General features: G+C 42.5%; 2 protein-coding genes across 6 annotated transcripts in view; both read right to left on the bottom strand.

The window, feature by feature from the left end:
• The window catches only part of dnmbp (dynamin binding protein), an 81671-nt gene extending 73328 nt beyond the window's left edge, over nucleotides 1-8343 (bottom strand). For all 3 annotated transcript variants that reach the window (XM_080789749.1, XM_080789748.1, XM_080789747.1), the window contains exon 1: nucleotides 8107-8343. The gene's annotated coding sequence lies outside the window, so the exon portion shown is untranslated. The remainder of the gene's footprint in view (nucleotides 1-8106) is intronic.
• Nucleotides 8344-16538: 8195 nt separating this feature from the next.
• Nucleotides 16539-24318, bottom strand: part of nrap (nebulin-related anchoring protein) — a 57658-nt gene continuing 49878 nt past the window's right edge. For 2 of the 3 annotated variants that reach the window (XM_080789479.1, XM_080789477.1), the window contains 13 exons: nucleotides 24041-24145; nucleotides 23295-23393; nucleotides 23044-23151; nucleotides 22606-22713; nucleotides 21813-22115; nucleotides 21121-21225; nucleotides 20374-20472; nucleotides 20014-20118; nucleotides 19177-19229; nucleotides 19038-19092; nucleotides 18135-18446; nucleotides 17847-18002; nucleotides 16539-17415 (listed from right to left, as the gene is read on the bottom strand). In XM_080789479.1, coding sequence (XP_080645605.1) covers nucleotides 17065-17415; nucleotides 17847-18002; nucleotides 18135-18446; nucleotides 19038-19092; nucleotides 19177-19229; nucleotides 20014-20118; nucleotides 20374-20472; nucleotides 21121-21225; nucleotides 21813-22115; nucleotides 22606-22713; nucleotides 23044-23151; nucleotides 23295-23393; nucleotides 24041-24145 — 1959 coding nt within the window. In that variant the 3' untranslated portion in view covers nucleotides 16539-17064. Of the gene's footprint in view, nucleotides 17416-17846; nucleotides 18003-18134; nucleotides 18447-19037; nucleotides 19146-19176; nucleotides 19230-20013; nucleotides 20119-20373; nucleotides 20473-21120; nucleotides 21226-21812; nucleotides 22116-22605; nucleotides 22714-23043; nucleotides 23152-23294; nucleotides 23394-24040; nucleotides 24146-24318 lie in introns of all 3 variants that reach the window. The other variant, XM_080789478.1, reaches the window with a different exon arrangement.

Below are 24318 nucleotides of genomic sequence, written 5' to 3' on the forward strand. Positions count from 1 at the left end.
TGTCGTGTAACGGGTGCAAACTGACACACAAACGGGGTCAAATATCGCCATCATCATCACCACTGATACGAGAAACCAGGCTCTCAATAATTGAACAGGTGTACATGGACAGGCAGTGATCTGGGGTCTCTCTCTGGCAGGCATTTCATATCCAACGCCCTCCGCTGATTAAACATAATTAACTTGAGAGTTACAGGGGCCGTGTCTCTGTTCACAGAAAGCCTTTTACGAGCGGAGGAGCGCTTTGGATATATCACGCTCAGAGTGCTTACAAGCCTCACGTGCAGTATTTATTTACCAATGACTGCAACATTTGAACCCATCAACTGTGGCTGTGCATAACCATTGTGTCACCTGCTTCATTAACACAAATAGCCTAGCAGCTCTACTAGAGATGTACCATTTCCTCCTTCTCGATACCAATTCCATAACTTGCTTATCGGTCGATTCTGAGTACCGCTGCCATACCAGTGTGTGATTTAAACACATCTAGGACAGTATAATCCAGACAGCTCAAAGAGTAGCCCAGGGACTTAACACCCCTTACAACTCTGAGAGTGTACACTACAAATGGAACCAAATGGACCCGGAATTGCACTGATCTAGGAATAAATAATACCGATACCAATATCAGCAGAACAACTCAAGTTCTATCTATGGTAAACATCAGGTCATAAATGACTGGTTTGTCACAGCCGGGAGGATCAAACATGACATTGATGACCAGTGCCCAGTGAAGTAGTGTTAATTTTGACAGCAAGTCAGCTCTTTTTTCACATTGTTTGAGTGAAATGTTTCAGTGTATAGTCTAGTTTTAGTTTAATAAATGTACAGGTGATTTTGTCGATACAAATGTATTTTGGCGGGCCTTGATAGCGTCGTAATGGCTGATTTTACACATGGTTGCATGCAGAAAATAGCTGATCTACAAGCTCAGTGACACCTTGTGAGCTTGTACAGTAGATCTAGTTGTGAGACACATGCACAAAACCTACTAAAACTACTGGATCTCTTCTCCAAAGATGAAATTCAATATAAGTTATTACACCCAGAACTTGCCAGGAGGGGAAAGAAGCGTACCACCTATGTAGACGTGCCGCGGCGTGACAGCTTGGCTGACAACACTGCAGAGTGCAGAGCTCAAGAACCTGATGTTGGATAGGAAATTGTGGTGGGCAGCGATCCAGGAATCCCGAGTTGGTGTTGGCTAGACCTCACTCTCGCAGCAACTAACTAATTACACCCCGTCATAGATTAAATTCAATTTAAGTTATTACACCCTATCTTGATAGTTTGTTGTTGTCATTTCCTTTCTGAATCAATTATTTCATGAAAACATCATCAGCACCTCAGGTGCTGATGATTGTGAGATTTAATGAGGTATGTTTGCAAACTTTGCATCATTGCATTGCAGGGAAACTCACGGATTTGTCAATTAAACCAATTAACCACTTTAAACCCTGGCATCCCCATTTTCTGTAAATCTTTACAAAACTGCTGCCAAAAGATCTACAATCTCACAACACGGCGTGACACAATGTGCTGTGAGCTCGCATGATATTTAACCTTTTTTGTGCTTTAGTGGTTAGGTAGTTACACAAATCTTGTGTTAATTGTTATAATATGTTTAGATGGGCGTCGACAGGGAAATACATATTATTAATTTGGGGGTTCCTTGACATGAAAATGTTTGAGAACCACTCGTTTAAACAGCATTAGGAAGCAAGCCCAAAAAAGCAACTACACTTTAGAAACAAGTTGTACAAGCGGCTGTACAGAAAAACAAGGTCACGGTCACTTATAAATACCCGGTAAGCAGATATGGCAACACTCTTCATCACTAGCACATTGCTGTCAGTGAGATACTACAGCTAATTTCAACAAAAGATGGGATAATTTAAAAAAAGTAATGTTGATGGAAACATTGGCATTCATTCTCCCGCACGGAGTGGTCATCATACTCTCACAAATTAACTATAATAGGTCTCGTTTACAGTCAGACAGTAGCTATTGTGAACTGTGACAGTGTGAAACGCCTTTATGAAGCCAAATGTGTCTATTTTGAGCAGCATTGTGTCCCAAGCTGTCTAGTCAGCTGACAATATCCACCACAACATGCAAGCAGAATCTCGGTCAAATCCAACAGCACGCACTGAAGCTCAATGTACTGTATACTCCATCAACATCACCCGCTGGGGTGTCGCTTGCAGGAAAGAGTAACTGTGGTGATCTTCAAGCCAACAACATCATGCACGTGCACGATGACGCTAGTATGTCACAGGGACATACCACGAATCCAATCCCTGACACTGAGTCAGAGTGCCACGCACATATTTTTCTAGTCTTTGTTATGACCCCCGACCTCCCAATCTCAGGACGGAAAATGTAACCTCTCAAGGCCACTGAGCTGGTCACGCTCCCGGTACGGTACAGCAGTGTTGCTTTTGACCGCAAATTTCATAGTCATCTTTTGAGTCAAACTGAATTTAGTTGAAGTCATATTTTAGTCATCTGAAATGTTTTAATGTTAGTTTTTAATAGTCGACATATCGTACGATTTTTGTTGAACAAATCTACAGTTGATTTTGTATTTCGACAATGCCTTGATGGCATCGTAATGGTTGATTTGGTTGCATGCTGAAAATAGAAAATCTACAAGCTCACAATGAGATTGTAGAGCAGCTATTTTCAGCATGCAACTAAATATAAAATGACTTGTCTTTTAGTTCTACTGGATCTCTTCTCCACTAGTTCCTCATTTTCGTCTAGTTTTTAATTGTTGACAAAATCGTCAATATATTCAGTCATAGTCATCACAACCTTTTTTGTTTAATTTTCGTCAGTGAAAAAAGGTAGTCAACCAACATTTTTCGTCATAGTTTTAGTCGACAAAATCAACACTACAGTACAGTACAGCAACGGTTTGATGACCTGTATCCTCACTATCCTGTTTTGGCATGCATACTTCATTGACCGGAGCCCCCCCAGCAGACTACTATACATCAGGAAGGCTGTGGCTCAGGAGGTAGACCAGGTCGTCCAATGATCACTCGGTCGGCGGTTTGAATCCCGGCTCCTCCTGTCCAGTGTCCTTGGGCAAGACACTGAACCATACATTGCCTCCAATGAGTCGGTCGGTGTGAGCTTGCTACCATTGGTGTGTGAATGTAGCAAGTGGGGACGCTGGCGTCGACTGTTCGCCACTTCACCTCCCAATGTATGAATGAATGAACCATTGTAAAGCGCTTTGAGCACTTGGAAAAGCACTATAAAAATGCAATTCATTATTAGTATTAGCCTAGCCTACCCCAAAAACTTAAACCAATCTACAAGATCAACCAAGAGCTTACTATGTGCTGTTTTTGCCCAATGTTCGCCCCAGGATAGGAACGCTAGGGTTCACATGGTTAAACAATAGACCTTTTAATCGACATCACAAAGAGCGTGGAAGAGAGAGAGAGAGAGAATGTTGTTTAGCATCCTTTGTAATATGCCAGCCTCCACAATGGCTGACTTGATTGGAACCTGAAAACCAAGGCCAAATTAGCCACTGGACCAGTGGGGCCGTGGCCCAGAGGCCCTCGGCTCTCAGGGGCCCTTCGGGGAAACTGGACCCCACGGTACTGGCCACTGATTTTGTTAAATTTAGGTAAAAAGCATGGTAAAACACAAAGATTTCACGCGCACGTCTGCTATGGGGCCTCCCAAATAATTACTGGCAAACGGGCCCTCGTGGGGGTTAATCCGTCCCTGCTGAAAACTCTTGTTTTCAGCAGGGATCCTTGGAGGGTTCCCACTAAAAGTAGTCATTGTAGCATCACAATCATTTTAACCATGCAGTGCGTACTGTATCCATTTACATGCTGGCTATTCAAAAATAGCAGATCTACAAGCTGAACGATAGCTATCGAAATAAAAATAGCTATTTATTGAAATATTTATTGTAATATTGAAATATTTATCCATATCTCACATCTCATATCTAGCCCCAGAATATGCAAGTAAAATAAAAACATATGTGTTAAAATGAACGGTAATTCAATTTTTTACCTATCACAATGAACTTTTCAGGCAAGTAGAACATGACCTGTACTTGCCTGACAGGCAAGTGCCTCTGAGACCTTAGTGTCAACCCCTGATAATGGATATTTTAATGGCATGTCATGACCAGCAGGGAGGGGTTCAACTAGGGTCTTAGTTGACAGAGACTGACTTCAACACAAGGCGAGTCACAGTTCTCCTAGTACCTCAAAAGAGAATGGAAAGAGGCCTGCAGTGCTGAACAGAGAAAGAAATGTATGTATTCAATGATAAAACACGACAATGTTGGCTTTGTTCGTCTACTTCAGATTTGGAACTTTTTACCATCCTGTACCGTACGTACCGTCGCTGTGTGGTAGTGCTGCACGATTAATCGAAAGAAGATCGCGATCTAGACTCAGACAGCTATGCGATCTCATTTCTAAATTTGAGCAAGAATCGTGCAGCACTAGTTGGCTGTCCAATTTATTTTAGTTACTCTTATGTTTTGCACCAATTTTTTTATTTAGTAATGTTCAGCAACTACAGACTGAAGACAATAAATATTGTCATGGAAAAAATGAGAATCGCGATCTCAATTCTAGCAAAAATCGTGTAGCACTAGCGTGTGATTGATTAGAGAACCGCCATAAGAAAGAGCAACGCATGCTTCTTTAACCACTTGCTCAAATAAAAACAGAACATACTCTAAAGAACTGGTACAAAGGAGAACTGAAATGCTTGCTAAAGATTAGTTTCAACCAGCCAAATGATTGCACAAAACCACGGGAAGCATTTCAATCACTGTTGAAATGACAAGACTGACACATCTCAGCTGTTTGTCTTTGCTGAGGCTTGGCCGTTACAAACCTCCACTGCCATAGAGGGGTGTGAAGACATCTCATTAGGCTATCGTGCTGAATAAAGAGTGTCTTCTCGATTACTACTGATGGAGCTTTATACATAATTATAAGAAAAGAAGGCACTTGTTTTAGTGATGCAAATTATCGATTAATTAATTAATTGATGATAACCTGATCGATCGATTAACCGGTTAGTTTAAAAGCAGCGTTTTTTTTAAATCAAATATTGATTTAACCGTTTGAGATACAGCCCTAGGTTATGGCATCTTTTATGAGGAATAAAATGAAATGAAAAGTGCACTGTCTTGTTCGTCACATCACATGCAGAGACGTTTCTGTGGCTACCAAGGTGGGGGGACTTTTTTAACCGGGCGGCCCACATGTGCGTTCAGACAGCATTACTGTCCAATGATAGAACCAACCGCAGAATTTCTTAATGACGAATAATCGATTTCCGATGAATTGTTAACATCCATAACTTGTTTGATGCTTAACACCCAATCTGTAATTTGTTTATATATATGCCTATACAGTATGAGGTATATTGATTCACATACATAAACGTGAGGAAAATAACCATTCCGGTGCTCCTCAAACAATGAAAATATTGGAAATATAGGCCTTGTTTTACCAGTGTACTGTAAACAAATCATTTACAGTATCAGCAACACTGGGCTGCCCTGTGTTTACATTGTGATTACAGACTTTAATGAGAGAACAATCCTGACCTGAGGTCAAGTGGCTTGCTATACTTATTCATGACAGAGCACAAAATTCTATTAATATACAGTCTGTTACACAATAGTTAGCCTAAAGAAGATATCCTTTTATAGCACAGTGTCTAGCCATCTACAAGTGGGTCTGTCTGTCTTGTGTGTGGAGACCACAGGGCCCATCAGTCCCTGAGACCACAGGGCCCATCAGTCCCGTTCACAATACCAGTAGGTAGCATAATAATAATCTTAAGTACCAGGTCTTGGCCACTCAAAATAGCTAAACAGCATTGGCCACGCCTCCAGGTCTTAAGTTAAGTAATAAGACCTATTACTTACACACAAAATACGGTCCATAGAGTCATAGCACGTCGCCGGGCGATGCGTTTAGGCCCCTGTCACAATTACTACATAATAGCAGGCCTAATCGCAATTATTTTACATAATAATCGCAATTATTTTTGCATAATCGTCAATCGTTGCCACTTTCCAGGTTGAAAAATGTCCATACATTTTCAAAATAGCAGATCTACAAGCTTACAACACGTCACTTGATCTAAAAGCTTACAACACGTCACAAAGTTAGTGTTGTACACGTTTTCAGTTATTTCTCATATCTGCCCTGCGGGATTTGTGACAACGAAGCCTAAAAAGCAAACAGAAATACAAATTGTATGTTCCAATGTTCAATTTAAAAACAAAACACAATTAAATCGTTAATCGCAATTAATTGTGTGACAATGAATCGTCAACTTAAATGTGTAATCGTGACAGCCCTAGATGTGTTATGATTACTCTATTTTCAGTCGAGACAACTAAGTATCACCCTTGACCTTGACGCAACAACACATGACCCAGAAGGTCACGTATAGCGCTTCCCAGCCATCAGTGGAGACACATGCCCTGTTGAGTCATTGCACACACTGTTTGAGACAGTACACTTGAATGCAACCCATGTGTTAGTATAAGAATAGTAACTGTATGATCTGTCAAGAGTCAAGACAGATTCCGCCGACGGGTTCTCCGATTGGTAAGGGTATAGTGTATAGTATATAGACTAAAGAACAGTAGTCAACTCCACTGCTCCTCTAATGCAGTGCTTCTCAAACTGGGACCACCAGGAGGTAAAAAGCTACACCTCATCTGTGGAACTGAGTCAAACAAAATGCAATGCCTAATTCCAAGTGCTTGTTCAAATATGACTATTTTGGCCTGTACAGTTTGAGAACCAAATGCTCTAATGTATAATGATGTATAGTCATAACACTGAGCATAGTATGGTGCATAGCATCCTGAGTGGAATGCATGGATAAACAACTCACCGCGCTCACAGATGAAACAAACGATGGATTCACGTACGTAGCGACTAGCGAGGCTGATCAGTGACTGGAGTGGAAAGGTCGCTAGTCTGATTCCAGCCCGACACTAAGTTGTTCCAATGTGCATGTCAGTTTATTCCACAAACCTGGTGGCTGGTGGTACATCTATAGTCCCCTCCCTGCACCAACTCTGCCCTTGAGCAAGGCACTGAGCCCAAAAAAGAATGTGCCACCAATTCTCTATAATCACAAATAGCAGATCTACAAGCTCACAAAGTGTCGCAATGCGGAATGTTCCCTCCAGAATATGCATGACAGACACAGACACAGACAGACAGACAGACAGACAGACAGAGGTCCCAGACAGAGATTAAAAAGTCAGGGTAATGTAAGGGTCCTTGAAAATATATAAAAGGTGCTTAAGAAATGAGAATCACTGCTCACAGCAAGGCTGTAATATATTAAATATATTTCATGAAATTCATGGAATACATTAAATGTTAGCCTTGGATCAACTATCATAGATGTATTTTTATTGAGTCTGACTTTTTAATCCAGGTCTGATAAAAGTTATTTTTGATTAAAAAAAACACACGTCTTCTTTATCCAAGGCTAATGTAGGTATTATCAGTTCACAGCCATTCTAGGGCTAATAAGGAAAGTAGGCCTATGTGTAGCAAAGCTGTGTGCATATAAGTGTATCATGTGTACTGTACAGGACAGACATAAATACACATTTCAATGACCTTGTGTGAATTTACTATAAAGTGATTATCATCTTCTTTTGCAATCACGTTATGTGTGGAGTTCCATTCATAATGTCCACCTCACTGAGTTCTAGCTGCAACTGTTAGTAAACTCTGGAAAATATACATACGCCCCAAAACCACTGTCAGTATCTATTGCTGTCAGTCCTTCACCATTTGGTTTTCAAAAAGACCTATACAAATAGGCTACTTCATGTGTAAACAGGTGGGGGAGAGGAAACTAGTGCTGTCTTGTTTAACAGTCTGTTAAACTAGTAGGTACATTCATTTGTTCAAAGAAAAAACCTGAAGTTTCCAATGTGTCTCTTTCCAGTGATCGGGATGGAAGTCCCCCCGTCATGGGAATGTGCTTTTTTTAACGCCTTCCCTAAGCAAAAAAACATCAAAACACCAAAATATGACATTATTCGTATGTGTTTCTTACCTGTTTAGAGCCGTTTAGAGTGGAACAAATGCATGGATCCGTTAGAATCACCCATGAATCATATCCAACTTTTTACGTGTGGTGATGTGGGACTTTTTCTTTCCTTTCTGGAGTGCGCAGCATCAAATCAGACTCATCCCAGTCCATACAGATGTAAACACGTTCATTTTCCCAGCTAGGAACTTATTGTTAGCGTTGTTTTATTGAGCTGTTATGAAGTAAAAGTGTTGTTTAGTGTCCAGAGTGTCAACAGTGCAGTGGGAGAGCTCAGTCAGTGAAACTGCCCCCGAGAACCATCAGCTGTCATCTCATTACAGCACTTCAGCTCCCATGGCTCGGAGGGACGCTCGCGCTGTGATTGGTTCGTTTGGTTGTAGTCGATCGATTTAATTGGGCGGCGAAATGCAATGTCGCTATGAAATAAAATTGAGTAATAATCAATAGGGCAGCATCTCAGCAAGCAACTGTTGGTTATTTTCTTATACTTGTGATTGGAACTATCGAAAACCCTGATTTTGGGGATATATTTATTTAATGCAAAGAAATCTTACATAATCGATTAAAATCAAATTAGTTTACCGTACATTAACAGTTGCATAAAAGAGGCACCAGATTCCACAAAGCTTACACACATAGACAGCAACACACACAGCAACACTCAAATTGGAGCACAGGGACCCCTCAGGGGCCAAGGACTAAAGGAGGCCCCTGGCTGCATCTTCTAATCTAGGCTGCCAGAATTGGCAGTTGTAGGGGAGGCATGTGTGGGTCAAGAAATGTGGAAATGTGATCGAGGTGGAAAGCCTGGTGACACGAGGTTAATAATATAATATAGGCCAATATAATGTAATATAACCAGGGGCTTGCCTGGGGACGGGGTGACCTGGGGGGGTGATGTCACGATGACCTGGGGGCTTGCCTGGTTGAGTGACAAGGATTTGAGTTAGGTGTCGTGACCTTAGAGTAGGTCGTGACAGAGTGACGGGGATTGTGGGTTATGTGTCAAAAACGCAAGGTTTCATAGTTAACTGCGACCTTCGGTCACAAATAAATAAATATAATATAATATATCTTTAAATTAAATTGTATCTTATTCTTATACATAGTCGCTAATGTTGCCATGTCCTCTTGCGTTTTTTTTGTTTGTTTTTGTCTATTTACATTCTAAAGTAGGGCGACAGCTGACAGGCCCCTGGTTGTCAAGATGAAAGATCCCTTGGACACCGGCCCCCAGGGGGTCGGTCCCCTACTCCTCATGCAGCAAAAGCCTGGCCCAGCCTGTGTGCTTTCTGGTCTAGAGGGGCGAGTGCCGGTCGAGAACAGGCGGTGGATCCTATTCGTTCACCGATCTGATTTGGTATCCCATGGTATACGTTGTAAGCTTGTAGATCTGCTATATTTGAAAAATCTTCTTTCATGGGGTCCCTGGCTGCTGGCACATTTCAGACAGTGCTTGACATTAATGTTTTATATAAACCACTGAATTAAGAACTCACGGTTGCCTGACAACCAAACAGCCATTTGCAGCACCTGGCCTTTCCGGGCTATGGGATTCTAGACTCCAGATTCTCCACGCTGACATCAACCAAAGCCCCGTGGTGGTGGCCATGACTAATGCCTGAGTGAAAAAAAAGACATATGTTTCCTACACTGTAGCTTCAGGAAACAGGGCAAGGCAAGTTTATAAAGCATACTTCTACAAGAAACCAATTCAAAGTGCTGTAACACAAATATTAAACTAAAAAAGTGAAGTGAACGAAACACTTTATTATAAAAGAGCAAAGTTATTAAAAGCTTTGATTGATTGATTGATTGGTTGATTGATTGATTGATTGATTGATTGATTGACTGATTGATGATTGATTGAATTCATTAACAGTATGCAGAATGGGTACATTTCAAACGAAAGCACAACTCAATACAAAAACTTTTACTGTGGACGACACCATAAACTAAAGCATTGCACTTGTTTACAATAGGGTCCTTAAGAGACTAGAAAATAAAAACAAGGAGATAAAATAAAACAGACCAAATATGATAATAAGTTCAGCACAATGAATCAAAAATCTCAGCAAAAGGTAGCAAGTTATCAACAAACAGAAAACAGAATGCTGCTTCTCCATGTTTAGTTCTCCAAAGAAAGGTCAAAGACAGACTTGTCAGAATGTTGAAATAGTTACTCAACCAACCCTAACAGTTTACCTGTGTGCAGGTCAGCACATGTTAGGAGTGTCTGTCCATACTTATAGGCTTATATCATCACACATTAGTTGTTTTGATACTACATTTTACCAGGGGCCTTATTCTTTTCAGAGATGAAACTGACACACACACACACACACACACACACACACACACACATGCGTGCGCACACACGTACACACGCACACACGCACACACACACATACACACACACACACACACACACACACACACACACACACACACACACACACACACACACACACACACACACACACACACACACACATACACAATGCCTTGTGAGCTTGTAGATCGGCTATTTTGGGCTAAAGTTCTCAGAATACAACAGTATAGCTATCGGATGAACCACCTGGCTGAACCCTAGCATCCCTATTCTGAGAGAACATTCACACAGACATTAGCATCCCTGTTCTGGAGAGAACATTCACACAGACATTAGCATCCCTGTTCTGGAGAGAACATTCACACAGACATTAGCATCCCTGTTCTGGAGAGAACATTCACACAGACATTAGCCCAGATTTGTTGTGGAAGGGAAAGAAAGAGCATAGGCTATCAACTAATATCATAATTAAGTGTATAATATAATTAAGTGGTCAAGTAGTTCACTAGGTGTGGCCTACAGAATCTTTAAGAGGGACTACACAAAAAATGTCAGTGTTAATTTAACTCGGTGAGAGTGCAGATGGAACCAAATGGACCGGGAAAGGGTATACTGTACACATGGATATATTAACACTGAGGATTTCCATAAGAATCCTCTCAGGACCTTACAGGAATGTTTTCTCTATTGGAAATATGAAGCATACACGTACAGTAAGTCACAGTGTTTGAAATGGCTCAAGGTCATAATCACAGATCAGACAAGATCAGAGGACAAAGGGATTAACATCAGACAGGATGGAGTATCCTCAAATGTACAACTGGTGCAGTAGAAGGGTGTAACTAGCACTGTGTAGCCTTGCATATGCTCCGTATCCTTCCTCCATACAGTATCATTAAGTAAACAAAAGCTATTTTTGCTGAGACAAAATCATAGTCATTGCGTATGATGTGGGTTTTAGAAGTGAAGATGATAGTGTATAATACAGGTAACCACCCTCCACAACTTTGGCTGTATGTGTGTGTGTGTGTGTGTGTGTGTGTGTGTGTGTGTGTGTGTGTGTGTGTGTGTGTGTGTGTGTGTGTGTGTGTGTGTGTGTGTGTGTGTGTGTGTGTGTGTGCGTGCGTGCGTGCGTGCGTGCATGTGACACACCATACCTTTCTGCTGTGTCTGCAGTAATGACAGCTTCCTCATAGCTGGCGAAAACAATAGCAGGAAATTAAGTCAATGCATGGAGTGCAGCTCTGTTGACGCTCCAGAGCACAATATGACTGACATACAGTAGGCCTCCACTGCACTGATACTTTCTTTGAACCTTGATCTCATGTACAATGTGTTTATTTTCTTTTTGCACATTAATGTCTAATATTATGTACATAGCTGCTGCTCTTATATGCACCATTTTAACCTCATGCATGTACCATACTCTACCAGCTGGATATGCTATGTGTACATGCAGACACCGTTTGGTTCTTTCTCACCTTGTTTTCCCTGTTCCCTTCTTTATTCCTGTTCTCTTTTAGAAAATAACAAAAACAATAGACAGGAGGGAACCTAGTATAGAGCCCAGGAGGACTCCGCTCAGCTAAGTATACAGGGTTTAAGTGGTTAAGCCACTTTGTCAGTCAGTGGTTTGGTCACATGTTCATCCGGCAGACTGTCAGTCTGTCTGTCGGTCAGTTTGTCAGTCAGTCAGTCTGTGAGTCGTTCTGTTGGTCTGTCGGCCGGTAGATTTTCCAACCGTAAACAAAGAGCTTACCTCCACCACGTTTTAATGTGCTTTTAAAAATCATATATGTGGTTAGTGGTTACTCTCAGTGTATTTTTTTAGACACACATATAATGTACTTGGACTCCATCAGAACCTGGCCTTGATCCACCCTTGAACACAATCAACAGTGACATTTGTAGAGCAGCCTACAGCGTGGCAGTGATCTACGGTAGCTGTTGAGTCACGTACTGTACGAGTACAAGAGGTCTGACGCTAAGAATGCTAGTGGTGGGCTTCATTGACGCCATGTTTGGCCAGCTGAACAGAGACAGTGACATACCCACAGGCCCACATACTACACAGCCTCAGAGAAAGCTCCGGAACCCTGCATGGTTCCATAATGAAATGCTGTCATTGTCCTCTCTGTGACAGAAGCCATTCTCACCAACAGAGACCATGTGGTCCCGCAGGCTATTGTTTGTCTTACAATATCTTTTGCCAGCCGGCGTCACATCAGACCCAGGCTGTCGGTGGGTGAATGATATTGACTGACTGTCATACAGTCACTGTATTGTTTCTGCAAACAATGAACTTCAAATGTGACTTACTGTATGTGTGGGCAACAAGCGACTGTAGTGAGTTAGTTACTCGCATTAGTTCTGGCAGTCAGTGTGATTCAGTGGAAATGAAGGTGTTGTGACGTTGTTATATTGTAAATTGTGTTTAGTTCACGGCATTCATCATCTCTGCTGTCAATTCCAGATAGTCACTAGTTGTGTGAAAAAACTGTGTGTTTCAGACCGTAATCAACAAACCCACTGTTGGGTCCTGTGTCCTGCAGGTGATAACGGCTATAATAATCACTGTTTCTCAACCAGTGGTCCACGGACCACTATAGTGATCCATGGCATTAGTTACACATGGTCCATGTGCAATCAATGGAAAAAAAGATTAATGGAAAAAATACATATTGTACTTCTATTAAATGTATATAAAAATATATGCTTCAAACATATTTGAATCTATCAAAACTAAGAACTTAATTGACCTAATAGGCAAAGTGTGTAAATATGAATTGCCTTGGGATATAGTTTGTGTAGACAGTAGTGTTTTTTGGTGAGCAGGGATCGAACCCCAGTCTCCCACAGTTCCACTTGCAAAACTGATGCACAACCTACCGTGCCAATAGGGCTGAGCCCAATTGACAGGGCTATGGTGGACTGCGTTTTGGCTGGGGGCTACATATGAAAGAAAATAAATTGAGTGTTTTCAACATTTCAACATTCTAGAGAAGTAGGCCTAGCAAAGAACAACATGGTTCTGTAAATAGAACCCGTTAAAACTAGAATAGCATGAAAGCATAAGAAATCTCCCAGGGTCAGCATTTCAAAAAAGACTGTGTTTTTTCTTGAAGAGACGGCAGTGCATCACTGTCATATTTTCAGTGAGTGCACTTTTTCCGTTTTCCTGTGCATTAGACAGGACAGGACATATTGTTACACACTGCCGTGTTTGTGAACGGAGCCATGGGAGGAAACAACATGTGGAAAGTTCTCTTTTTAAAGTCACAGTCACCATGCAGTCGAGGCTTTCAATAAAAGCTCCTTGTGTGTTTTAGATCGGAGCATAGTTCTTTTGTGAGGGGGTCATGCTCTCTTTTGCATGACTGGACTGACAGCTGCAACATTTCTGGAATATATTTGTTTCTCTGGACCCAAACAAATTGATAGTGTACATTTGCTGTTGTGTTTCTTGTGTTTATTTAACTGTTTTCTTTTTGTATCCTACCAGGACCTCTAGCACTGATGGTTTTCTATCCTGACATCTAGTAACAGCTAGCTATAAATGGCATCCACATAATGACCCCATGACCTCACGTGACAGGTTTGACCTTACTTAGTCAAAGTAATAAGGAAATGGAGATTTTTGATGGGCATAGGAGTTTATACACTAAACTCCCTGCAGTCCTCTTAATCATGTTAGGGTAGGCTATATGCAACAGTGGTGGACAGTAATTAAGTACATTTACTCAAGTACTGTACTTAAGTATGGATTTGAGGTATTTGAGTATGTTCACAATGCAGATAATGCAGATTTAGATGTAGGCCTATTATTACAAAAATACATTAAACATCCATCCTAGTTGTCCTTTGACTAGAATTCAGGTTTTCGAAAGATTGACAAATTTTGAAAATGGGACATGGTTACTTTTGGTACTTTAACTATGATATGCCATCTATCTTGCATGTCCATGAATACGTACTCTGCTGTTGTTGTTTGTATTTTAAGTTTTCTGTTTTATGTGTTTGTAAAAAAATCTAAAATAAAGTACTGATCATAAAAAAAAACTATGATATGCCAATACTTTTAACTTGAGTTTACTATTTTTACTTAATAAAAAAAATCTGAGTACTTCCTGCACCACTGCTATATGCAAAGACCAGAGATCAGCTAGCTTGCCCGCTGATATGACAGCGATGTATGTAGGCTACTGTCATTTCTTCAACCATTGTGAGCAATGGTCACTATGACGGTCACAGTAGTGGTCAAGTAGTCCAGACCAAAACACCAAATGCTGTGTACACCAGTGGACTGTACACAGCATTTAATTGGCTTGTATCTACAGACCCACAGGTGTCCTTGATGGGTTCCAGCCAGGGCCGCACCAATAAACAATAACGTATGTCTCACTATAACCGCTCCTAAAGTTTCTTCATCTAGCAGACTCCACTGGTATCTCAAGGCAATTTATTTAGGCCAAGACAACGTGAAAAACTGCAACACAAATGTCCATATTATCCACATTCAAGTTACAGAGCTACCGGTATGCATGTCCCTGGTTGGCTGGCTGGCTGCCTGGGTCCGTCAGTCTGGCTCCATCAGAGCACGAAAATTGTGTTTTAACACGCAGCCTAACACACACACACATTAACTGTATATATGATGATTTCAGGTGTGACAGTACAGTAGATGGACCCCCTGGGGACGCCCACACGGTTACTGTCATTTCTCAACCGTTTCGGACACGGGGCGAAAGGACAAAGGATGCGTTTTGCTTTGACAAAATCATTTATTGTTTTTTCCTCCAATATTAAATTAAAACATGTACTCCCAGTCCAGCCTTGAGTTCTTACTAGAGCCACCATTGCATTGTTAAAAAACTGAACCTGCCAGACATACGTACATCACAGATCAAACAAAGTTCTTAAATGGTAAATGGTGCATTTATATAGCGCCTTTATCCAAGGCGCTTTACATAGATTGTGCATTACATTCACCCATTCATACACCGATTGCAGCGGAAGCCACGCAAGGTACCAACCAGCACATCGGAAGCAATTTGGGGTTCAGTGTCTTGCTCAAGGACACTTCGACATGTCGACAGGAGGAGCCGGGATTCGAACCGCTGACCCAAGAACATTGGACGACCTGCTCTACCTCCTGAGCCACAGCCGCCACAGCCGTTTATCTTACTCAGATAAACATCACTTTACCACATGACAAAAACAGCGGTCTTAATCCAATGCTGTGTGGTATGGATAAAGTTTCTCACTTTAGCTTGCAGCATTTTATTCACTTATAAAGATAAAAAACATGATTAATAAATACTTTGGTTATTGCAGCAAGAGCTTGGGAGACATTTCCGGTATAGCATTCTTTTCCCCTTTCTCATCAACACACCAAATACATTTCATACAACTTTCTTAAAACTCACTTCATGACTTCCTCTCTGACGTGGAAAGCCCTGACACTGCATCACGATTGCATCGTTCATGAAACCCATTTTATACACACAATTCCACCCATCAAACTTTCTACAAACATGACAAAAGTCCTCTCTACATTACACATGCTTAAAACTGCAATCTGAACTCTTATGTCCGAACTGGGATTTGAATCTGCGGTCTCCTGAATGAGACCACATTTATACCGCTCAACGGTGTATGAGCTTCAGGCAGTAATAATTCTTGAATACTAGTTATTAAGTATTAAACAGTGGTGGAAACTATGTATGTACATTTACTTAAGTACTTACATAAATGCATTAACCACTTCAGCCCTATATACATTTGAAAATAGCCGATTTACAAGCTCACAATTACCGTAGTCGCAATGCGATGCATCGTGAGCTTTAGATCTGCTACTTTCAAAAGATGTGTATACCGGTACTTACTTGAAATGGGACATACTGTATAATGAGTACTTTTACTTTTGGTACTTTAAATATATTTTGATGCCAATACTATTATTACTATCATTATATATATTATTACTATATTACTCAAGTACATTTTGAATTCTGGACTTTTATCACATTGCGATTGCAGCATTGATACATTTACTTTTCCACCACTGTAATTGACATTAACATACTCTACCATACAGAAAGAAATTCAATGAAAAAGTTTCGGATTGCAGCATTAATTCCCTTCTTCTTCCCTCTCCTGTCGCACCTGGTTTACTTTCCAGATACGAGCAACCAAGTGAAGTATAGAACCTGCCATAATGCTGCCTGTAAACTGCAAATTAAAGCTCTACTCGACAATCTAAAAGGCTCATTTATGCTTCGCCGCTCGCCACTTTTCGCTCAACAAAAAGTGACGCATTTTAAAGTGACAAAAGTGGCCGTGTGATGAAGTATATATGAGCCTACTTTAACATTCACTAAAACACCCGTTCTCAACGTCAGGTCCGGGGACCAATAGGGTTCCAAATAATGGACCCTTAAGGGTATGTAGCTCTGAGTGTACACATGGAACCAACTGGACCTTTAACGGTTCCGTTAACTCTGAGCTCTGACGGGTCAAAATTTGCAGCAAACACTCCGATCTACCGACCCAAAAGGGTCTAACATTTGGACCCCTTGGTGGTCCCCGGAAACCGACTTATAGAAGCAGGGCACTGAAAAGTTGTTCATCTACGCCTCCTCGATGGCCGGCATGTTTCTGGAAGAGGACATCTTGATGGTGTCCTCCAGGGCAGAGGACGAGGACATGGAGGACGAGGCAGCGATGGAGGTCTGTTTGGAGGAGGAGGAGGAGGAGGAAGAGGACACGCTCTTCTTCTCCATGGACCTGAAGGAGGAGGAGGAGGAGGAGGAGGTGGTCTTCTTCTGCACCGTCTGGATGGTCTTCTTCCTCTTGACGTGGAGGACCTCCATGGCGTCCATGTTGACGCCCGGCTGAATCTCCTCCGTGGTTTCCTCCGTCTGCTCTGAGGAACACTGATCCTCCTGCTGCTGCTGCTCCATCATCTGCTGGTGCTGCAGCTACATGGAGGGATGAGTGGGTGAGTGAATTGGTTGAGTGAGTGAGTGATGTGTTGGTACAACTGTGATCTAGTATAAGTACGAGTAAGACGCGCGAACGCGGGAAGCGAACGCAGATCGTAAATTGCAATAACAATTAGAATAAATTACGAATTAGTGTCACTCAGCTCCATATATGGGCACAAAAGGGGCCAGGTCCACAACAAACAAATCACTGGACCCTTTTGTGCCCATATATGGAGCTGAGTGGACCTGGCCCCTTTTGTGCCCATATATGGAGCTGAGTGATTGCTGATGCAACACACTCCATATTTGCATAGCGGGACAGACACACGGACAGACAGACAGACAGACAGACAGACAGACACACACACAGACATGATCTGCTAGGTCTCATAGTAAGTGCTCATTGCGTTCGCAATCATTCTCACCATCATTATGTGTTGGTACCGTGCGATGGCCTCGTCGGTGGTCACTCCCTCAGCCAGGCCCAGCTCTGCGGCCCGGCGAGCCAGCTCAGCCTTGTGAGAGCCAGGAGGGGTCCAGCCCGATCCCCTCATCCAGTTCAAGTCTGACTTGTAGTCCACCTGCAAAACATTTTGCAAGTGACAATGACCTCTAAAATAAAAATAATAAGACCATTACTGCATCAAAGATCCTTGAAAATAAACAAAAAGGTCTAAGAACGACAGTCCTAAAAAACAGGCCCGACCACTCACATTGCTCTGCAGCTTGTAGGCCTGCTTGGCGTGCTTGACGGCGAGCTGCTGGTTGTCACAGGTGTAGCCGTGCAGCCTCTGGCGGTAGGACAGGTCGCTGGCCTGCGCCTGGCTCTTCTTGGCCTGCAGGAACTCGGGCCGGTCGCTGCTGATCTGGTAGCGCGAGCGCTCCTCCTTGGACTGCCGCTTGTACTCCAGGTTGCTCTGCAGCCGGCTGGCCGCCAGGTTGCTCACCATCTTGGGGTCGTCCTCCACGCACAGCAGGCCCACGTGGTGGCCCTTGTCCTTCACATGGGACTCCTTGTAGCGGAACTGTCCCAGGGGAGAGAGAGCTTCATTAGACCCCGGTGGCGTGATGCTGTGAGTGCACTCACGTTCTGTTCTCACTGTAAAGTGCAGTTTTGAGGTACCGGGATATTTTCTACTTTTACTCTGAGAGGTAATTATTGTAGATTTAGAGTATTATTACAAAACATACATTAAGCAATTAAGCTTAAACTACAGCATTAGAATTTTGCATTGAAAAAGGCTCATTAGTCAGTACACATGTACTGTAAGCGGTTGTTCTGAGGGTTTGTGCTTAACTCATTTTGGGCGGGAACCCCTTTTGGTGTTTTAAGCGTTACATTATACTTGATTAAAAATAGCAGATCTACAAGCTCATAGCGCGCCACCGAGTGGCGCGCTACGAGCTTGTAGGTCTGCTATTTTTTGAAAAGTCGTGAAAATGTGGTGCAAATCTTTGAATATATATTTCAGAGCGAACATTTTAAATTATATAATATATCTGGGGGTCCCCTGGAACAACATATTTTGAGATGAAAAAGGTTGAGCACAACCGACATAGAAACATGGGTTTTTCAGAAAACTATTAGGATTTAGAAGCCTATTTTTTTAACTCACATCACTGGCGATTTCTCTGGACGCCTTGGCGGTCTGGAAGGGAATGGCGTCCAACCTCAGGTCAAAGCCTGCTGATCGGCCCTCGTCCGCCGAAGCCTTGTAAACCTTCTACATAACAGAACATAAAATAACATTCAACCTCAGGTCAAAGCCTGCTGACCGGCCCTGGTCCGCCGAAGCCTTGTAAACCTTCTACATAACAGAACATAAAATAACATTCAACCTCAGGTCAAAGCCTGCTGACATAACGTTCAAGTTAAAGCTGCACTGTGCATCTTTCCTCTTCTACCCCGGATTTGAACCCGTTTTCCTGCTATAACTGTTTTAATCTAATTGAATCTTGACCATCATGTCAAACCTTTGACACGATCGAAATGTCTCAATAGAAAAGCAGGGGGACAAAATATGTATAGCATACTATAGCGTACAGATTGTATATATTGTATTAACATACAGTACTCTACCATACAGATTGGCCAAAATTACATTTCATTCATTTAAAAAAATACACATAAGCATTAGTGTCTTACTGTATTAGTGTGCCAGATCTTAACCACTCCAGGCTTGACTATTGCAATTTCCTCATCGATAGACTATCCAGAATGCCATGGCACACCTACATCTTTCATTATCTCCCCCCCATTCTGCGTTCCATTCACTGACTGGTATATGGTTGCTGCCCGCATATCTTCAGGATATGACCCACCCCTACACCCCTTCCCACCACATAACACAGGATAGGATGTCTGTCTCTCCCCCTAGCACTCGCCACTTCAAATGCTCTTCAGGCTCTCCACCCCACCCCATAGCACTCTCCCCATAGAACTCTCATAGAGTTCTCACCATAGCACTCACTGCTTCAAACTGGAACCTGACCCCATAGCACTGACAGCACCGCCAGTAAGTTGTAAATCCCTTCGTACTTGACAAATCAATTTGACTTAAAGAGAAAATAACATTTTCCCAAATGTCTTACATTGCTGATTTGCTGGGCATTGAGCTTTGCTCGGAGGAAGTCTGGGTCGTCGAAGTGCAAGGTGTACTTATGCATATCCTCGTTCTTCCCAGATTTGTACAGCCTCTGTGAGATGGAGACATGAACACACGTATTAACATTACCTGGATGTTCCATCCCGTACACTTCTGGTGCCTACGTAATTTTGCATCATCACATATTTGTTTGCTTTAATAGTGTTTAGAGAACTATTCAAAAACATAAATTTCGTTTTAATAAAAAAAAGTATGCACAGTATGACTTTAACATTATGATTTTAAATTAGCCAATAGCTAATTAGTCTCCTAGCAACGGCAGGATGTTGACAGTTGAGGGGCGTACCTCGCTGTTCTGCTTGTAGCTGTGTTTAGCATGAAGCATGTCAGGAGAGTCCGCTACGGCTGTGAATCTCAGACTGTCTGGAAGCTGACGATACTTCTTCTGCAGAGAGTACAAACACACACACAGTTAATATCACAAATTTGATGCTGCTATATACATATTATGTTTTTCAGAAAACTTGTCAGGATTTAGAGGCGTTTTTAGAAACTGCCTGAGGCCTAAATGGGTTAATATTTACATTTATATTTATTACGGTTAAAAGAGTAGTTCAGGCAAAAAGAAAATCACGTATGAAGCCTTGAATAGAGTTATTATTTATGTATTGTTTTTCGCATTCCTAAGCCAATACTGTGATGATCGGTGGAATCTCTGGAAGGAGTCTCAATTGACCTGCATTTGAGTCTCCTACCGGAGAACTACTCCTTTAATAGCTCAACACACAATCCCTGGGCATTCCAAGCAAGTACAAGCAAGACCAAGGACCAAGCAAGAGTTGTGTAGTATACCTACATCTGGATGTTTGAATGGATTTTAAGATAAGCTTCAAGCTTTTTGCCGTGTTTAGGTTTTAATTGTCGGGTCTTAGTGTCGGGTGGAAAAGCAGCAGATGTACAAGCTCAAAATGCGTCTCTTGGCGCCGCGTTTTGAGATTGTGGATCTGTTACTTTTGATACTGTTGTGTGAAGCTGTAGTATGAAGTACGGTGTGTGTGTGTGTGTGTGTGTGTGTGTGTGTGTGTGTACTCGCATCACTGATCAGCTCCCCGGCCTTCTTGGCTGATTCCATCTGAGGAGCTCCAACGCCGTCCCAGGCCACACCCTTCATGAAGTTCAAGTCTGCCTTGTAGAGTTTCTAGCAAAGCAAAACAAGTTCGCAACATGCAACAGGCATTGTGTTATTATAACAGCATCACAGCATGGAGAGAACAAAGAAGTGACAGTACAGCACTAAGGCTCCTTGCATAGGTTTTCCTGATCCTCTCCTCTCCGTAATGGGTTCGGTATTTATAGTGCGCCCCCGCATCCATTATTACATTGGCCCGGAGGAAAGAGCAAGAGAAAACACAGGAGAAAACAAATAAAGCCTAAACAAGGACAACAAGAAACTCTGCCACACTGCGGAGGGGTGGGGGGGCTTTGATGTGATGTCTACCACACTGCGGAGGGGTGGGGGGGCTTTGATGTGATGTCTACCACACTGCGGAGGGGTGGGGGGGCTTTGATGTGATGTCTACCACACTGCGGAGGGGTGGGGGGGCTTTGATGTGATGTCTACCACACTGCGGAGGGGTGGGGGGGCTTTGATGTGATGTCTACCACACTGCGGAGGGGTGGGGGGGCTTTGATGTGATGTCTACCACACTGCGGAGGGGTGGGGGGGCTTTGATGTGATGTCTACCACACTGCGGAGGGGTGGGGGGGCTTTGATGTGATGTCTACCTCGCTCTGCAGGTTGTAGGCCTTCTTGGCCCACTGGACCTTCATGTCGTCGGGCAGCACCGTGTACTGGTGCAGCCGGGTCTTGTAGTCCTGGTCGCTGGCCAGCGCCTGGGCGTTCTTGGCCATCACCAGGCCCATCATGTCCTTGGTGAGGTGGTACTGGCCGCTGGTGCTCTGCGCGTCCTTGCGGTACTCCAGGTCGCTGCACAGGCGCCCGGCCTGGAGGCAGTGGAGGAGGTGCGGGTCGCTCTTGGAGCCGATGTGCTTGCCCTTGTCCAGCACGTGGCTGTGTTTGTACTGGTACTGTTAGCGAGGGGGGAGAATGCGCCGTTCAGTGACGGAAAGTAACTAAGTACATTTACTTAACCCTAGAACCTAAACACCCGGACAATTATATTTTTGTAATAAATCTCAATCCAAATATTGTACTTTTACTCCAATGCATTGATTTGAAATCATTAGTTACAAGTTACTTTATAGATTTTGATTATTACAAAACATACATTGACCAATTCATGTACATTTTGGCCATTTGAAAATAGCCATGTGTTATAATTCAGGATTCTTAATTACATTAAAAAGCAGGTTTTCATACCAGAATTATATATAATATAATATAATATACAGCCCCAAACTGTGCATGACTGCAACTTTCTTTTTTAAAGACTATGATTAAGCAAGCTAAATCAAACTTTGCGATGTCAAAATCACGGCCCTGCCACACGTGAATCACACGATCTGGTGAGCTGAATAAATAAATACATGACGTGTCAGCAGCAGCAGGGTGACTTACATCACTAGCGATACCCGTAGAGGACTTGGCCGACTGGAAGGGGATGTCCTGCATGCAGAGCTTGTAGCCCTGGGCCCTCAGCGTGTGCCACGACTCCTTGTACTTGATCTGCAACGCACAGCGGCAGCACAACAACACACATGAAATCTAAATAATAATATACAGTGAAGTGAGGTCCCTTAGCCTAACGCATTTACTAGACCTGAGGCCGATTCTACAAATCTCAACAGTTTTCTGAAAAACGTATGTTTTTGAGGGCCCTCCAATGCATGGCTTTCCGAAATTACGTCATGTGGCAGCCAAGTTTTTGGACTTTTAATGCCAGCCAAGTCTATGGCTGGCCGCTTGTTTCTCTTGCAAAATCTGGCAACACTGGTGTAGTTCAGTCTATTGATTAGATCATATATAGTGTTGTAGGAGATAATATTGTTTCCTTACGTCGCTGAAGTTGGCAGTGTTTATCTTGGATTGCGTGAACTCAGGCAGACCCTGGGCAGTGAGAGTGTAGTTGTTTCTGTCACTCGCTCCTTTCTCCTTGTACAAACGCTAGAAGAAAGACAGGGGGGAAGAAAACCAAAACATTTTAAACATTTAGATTTAACTTAAAATGAGAAAATCAAGTTTTATGAGCCATGAGGCTTCAACATGAGCCATTATTTGAAACTCAAATATGTGAGTAAGAGTCTTACATCACTGAGGAGCTGTCCGCTGATCTTGGCGTGGACAATGTCTGGAGTATCAGCCACGGATGTATACTTGAAGTTGTACGCCTGCTGACGATACTTTTTCTGTTCATAGTACAATACAGGGACATTCAAAGTTAGGGCCAAAGACATAACGTTTGTCACATGACCGTGGCACTCAACTTAAATTTAGATTCTCCCCCGACCCCCCATCCCCATAAACACATGAATAAATAAGTGAAAAGAAGCGGCTTGTACTCTTCATGCATTGAAGAAAGCATGAGGTCATAGTCAGTTGTCTCCTCAGGTTGGCAGATGGAGTGTAGCACCCAGGATTACATATAGTCCATATGTGATATGTCAAACTAGAGGGTTTTCATGATTCTGAATCCATTCCAAGCATTAGCTTTGCACAAAAAACACCCCTTGGGCTAAAAACTGTGATAGCCACTTGCCCAAATGCGCCCAAAATGTGATGACCTCATCACATTTCTGTGATGACGGCCATGGCCGTTTTTAGCCCAAGGAGTGTTTTTTGTGCAAAACTAAAGCTTGGAATGGATTCAGATTCATGAAATAATATACAATAGACACTGGTTGAAAAAAATGGCTTACAAAAAACCGTGGGATAAAAACTTTAAGTAAATAAATAAATACAATTTTAGCATTTTTTGTCCGGCCAAAGTATATTGGTGAAATTAAGGCACAGTGTATATATTATATATATATTTTTAGGAAGTAACTTGTCTCACATCACTGATTAGGTCGGAGGCCTTCTTGGAGGCTTCGATCTGTAGAGCTCCGGTTCCGATCCAGGCAGCTCCTCGGAGATAGTTCAGGTCTGAACGATACACTTTCTATCACACACACACACACACACACACACACACACACACACACACACACACACACACACACACACACACACACACACACACACAACCATTAGCCCACATTATGAAAACAATTGCAGCACGGGTCGTATGGCCTTGCCTGCATTTCATAATGTTCATTTGATTGAGATTCCAGA

This window comes from Protomyctophum bolini, assembly GCF_963924005.1.
Source record: "Protomyctophum bolini genome assembly, chromosome: 18".
In the NCBI taxonomy this organism is placed as follows: Eukaryota; Metazoa; Chordata; class Actinopteri; order Myctophiformes; family Myctophidae; genus Protomyctophum; species Protomyctophum bolini.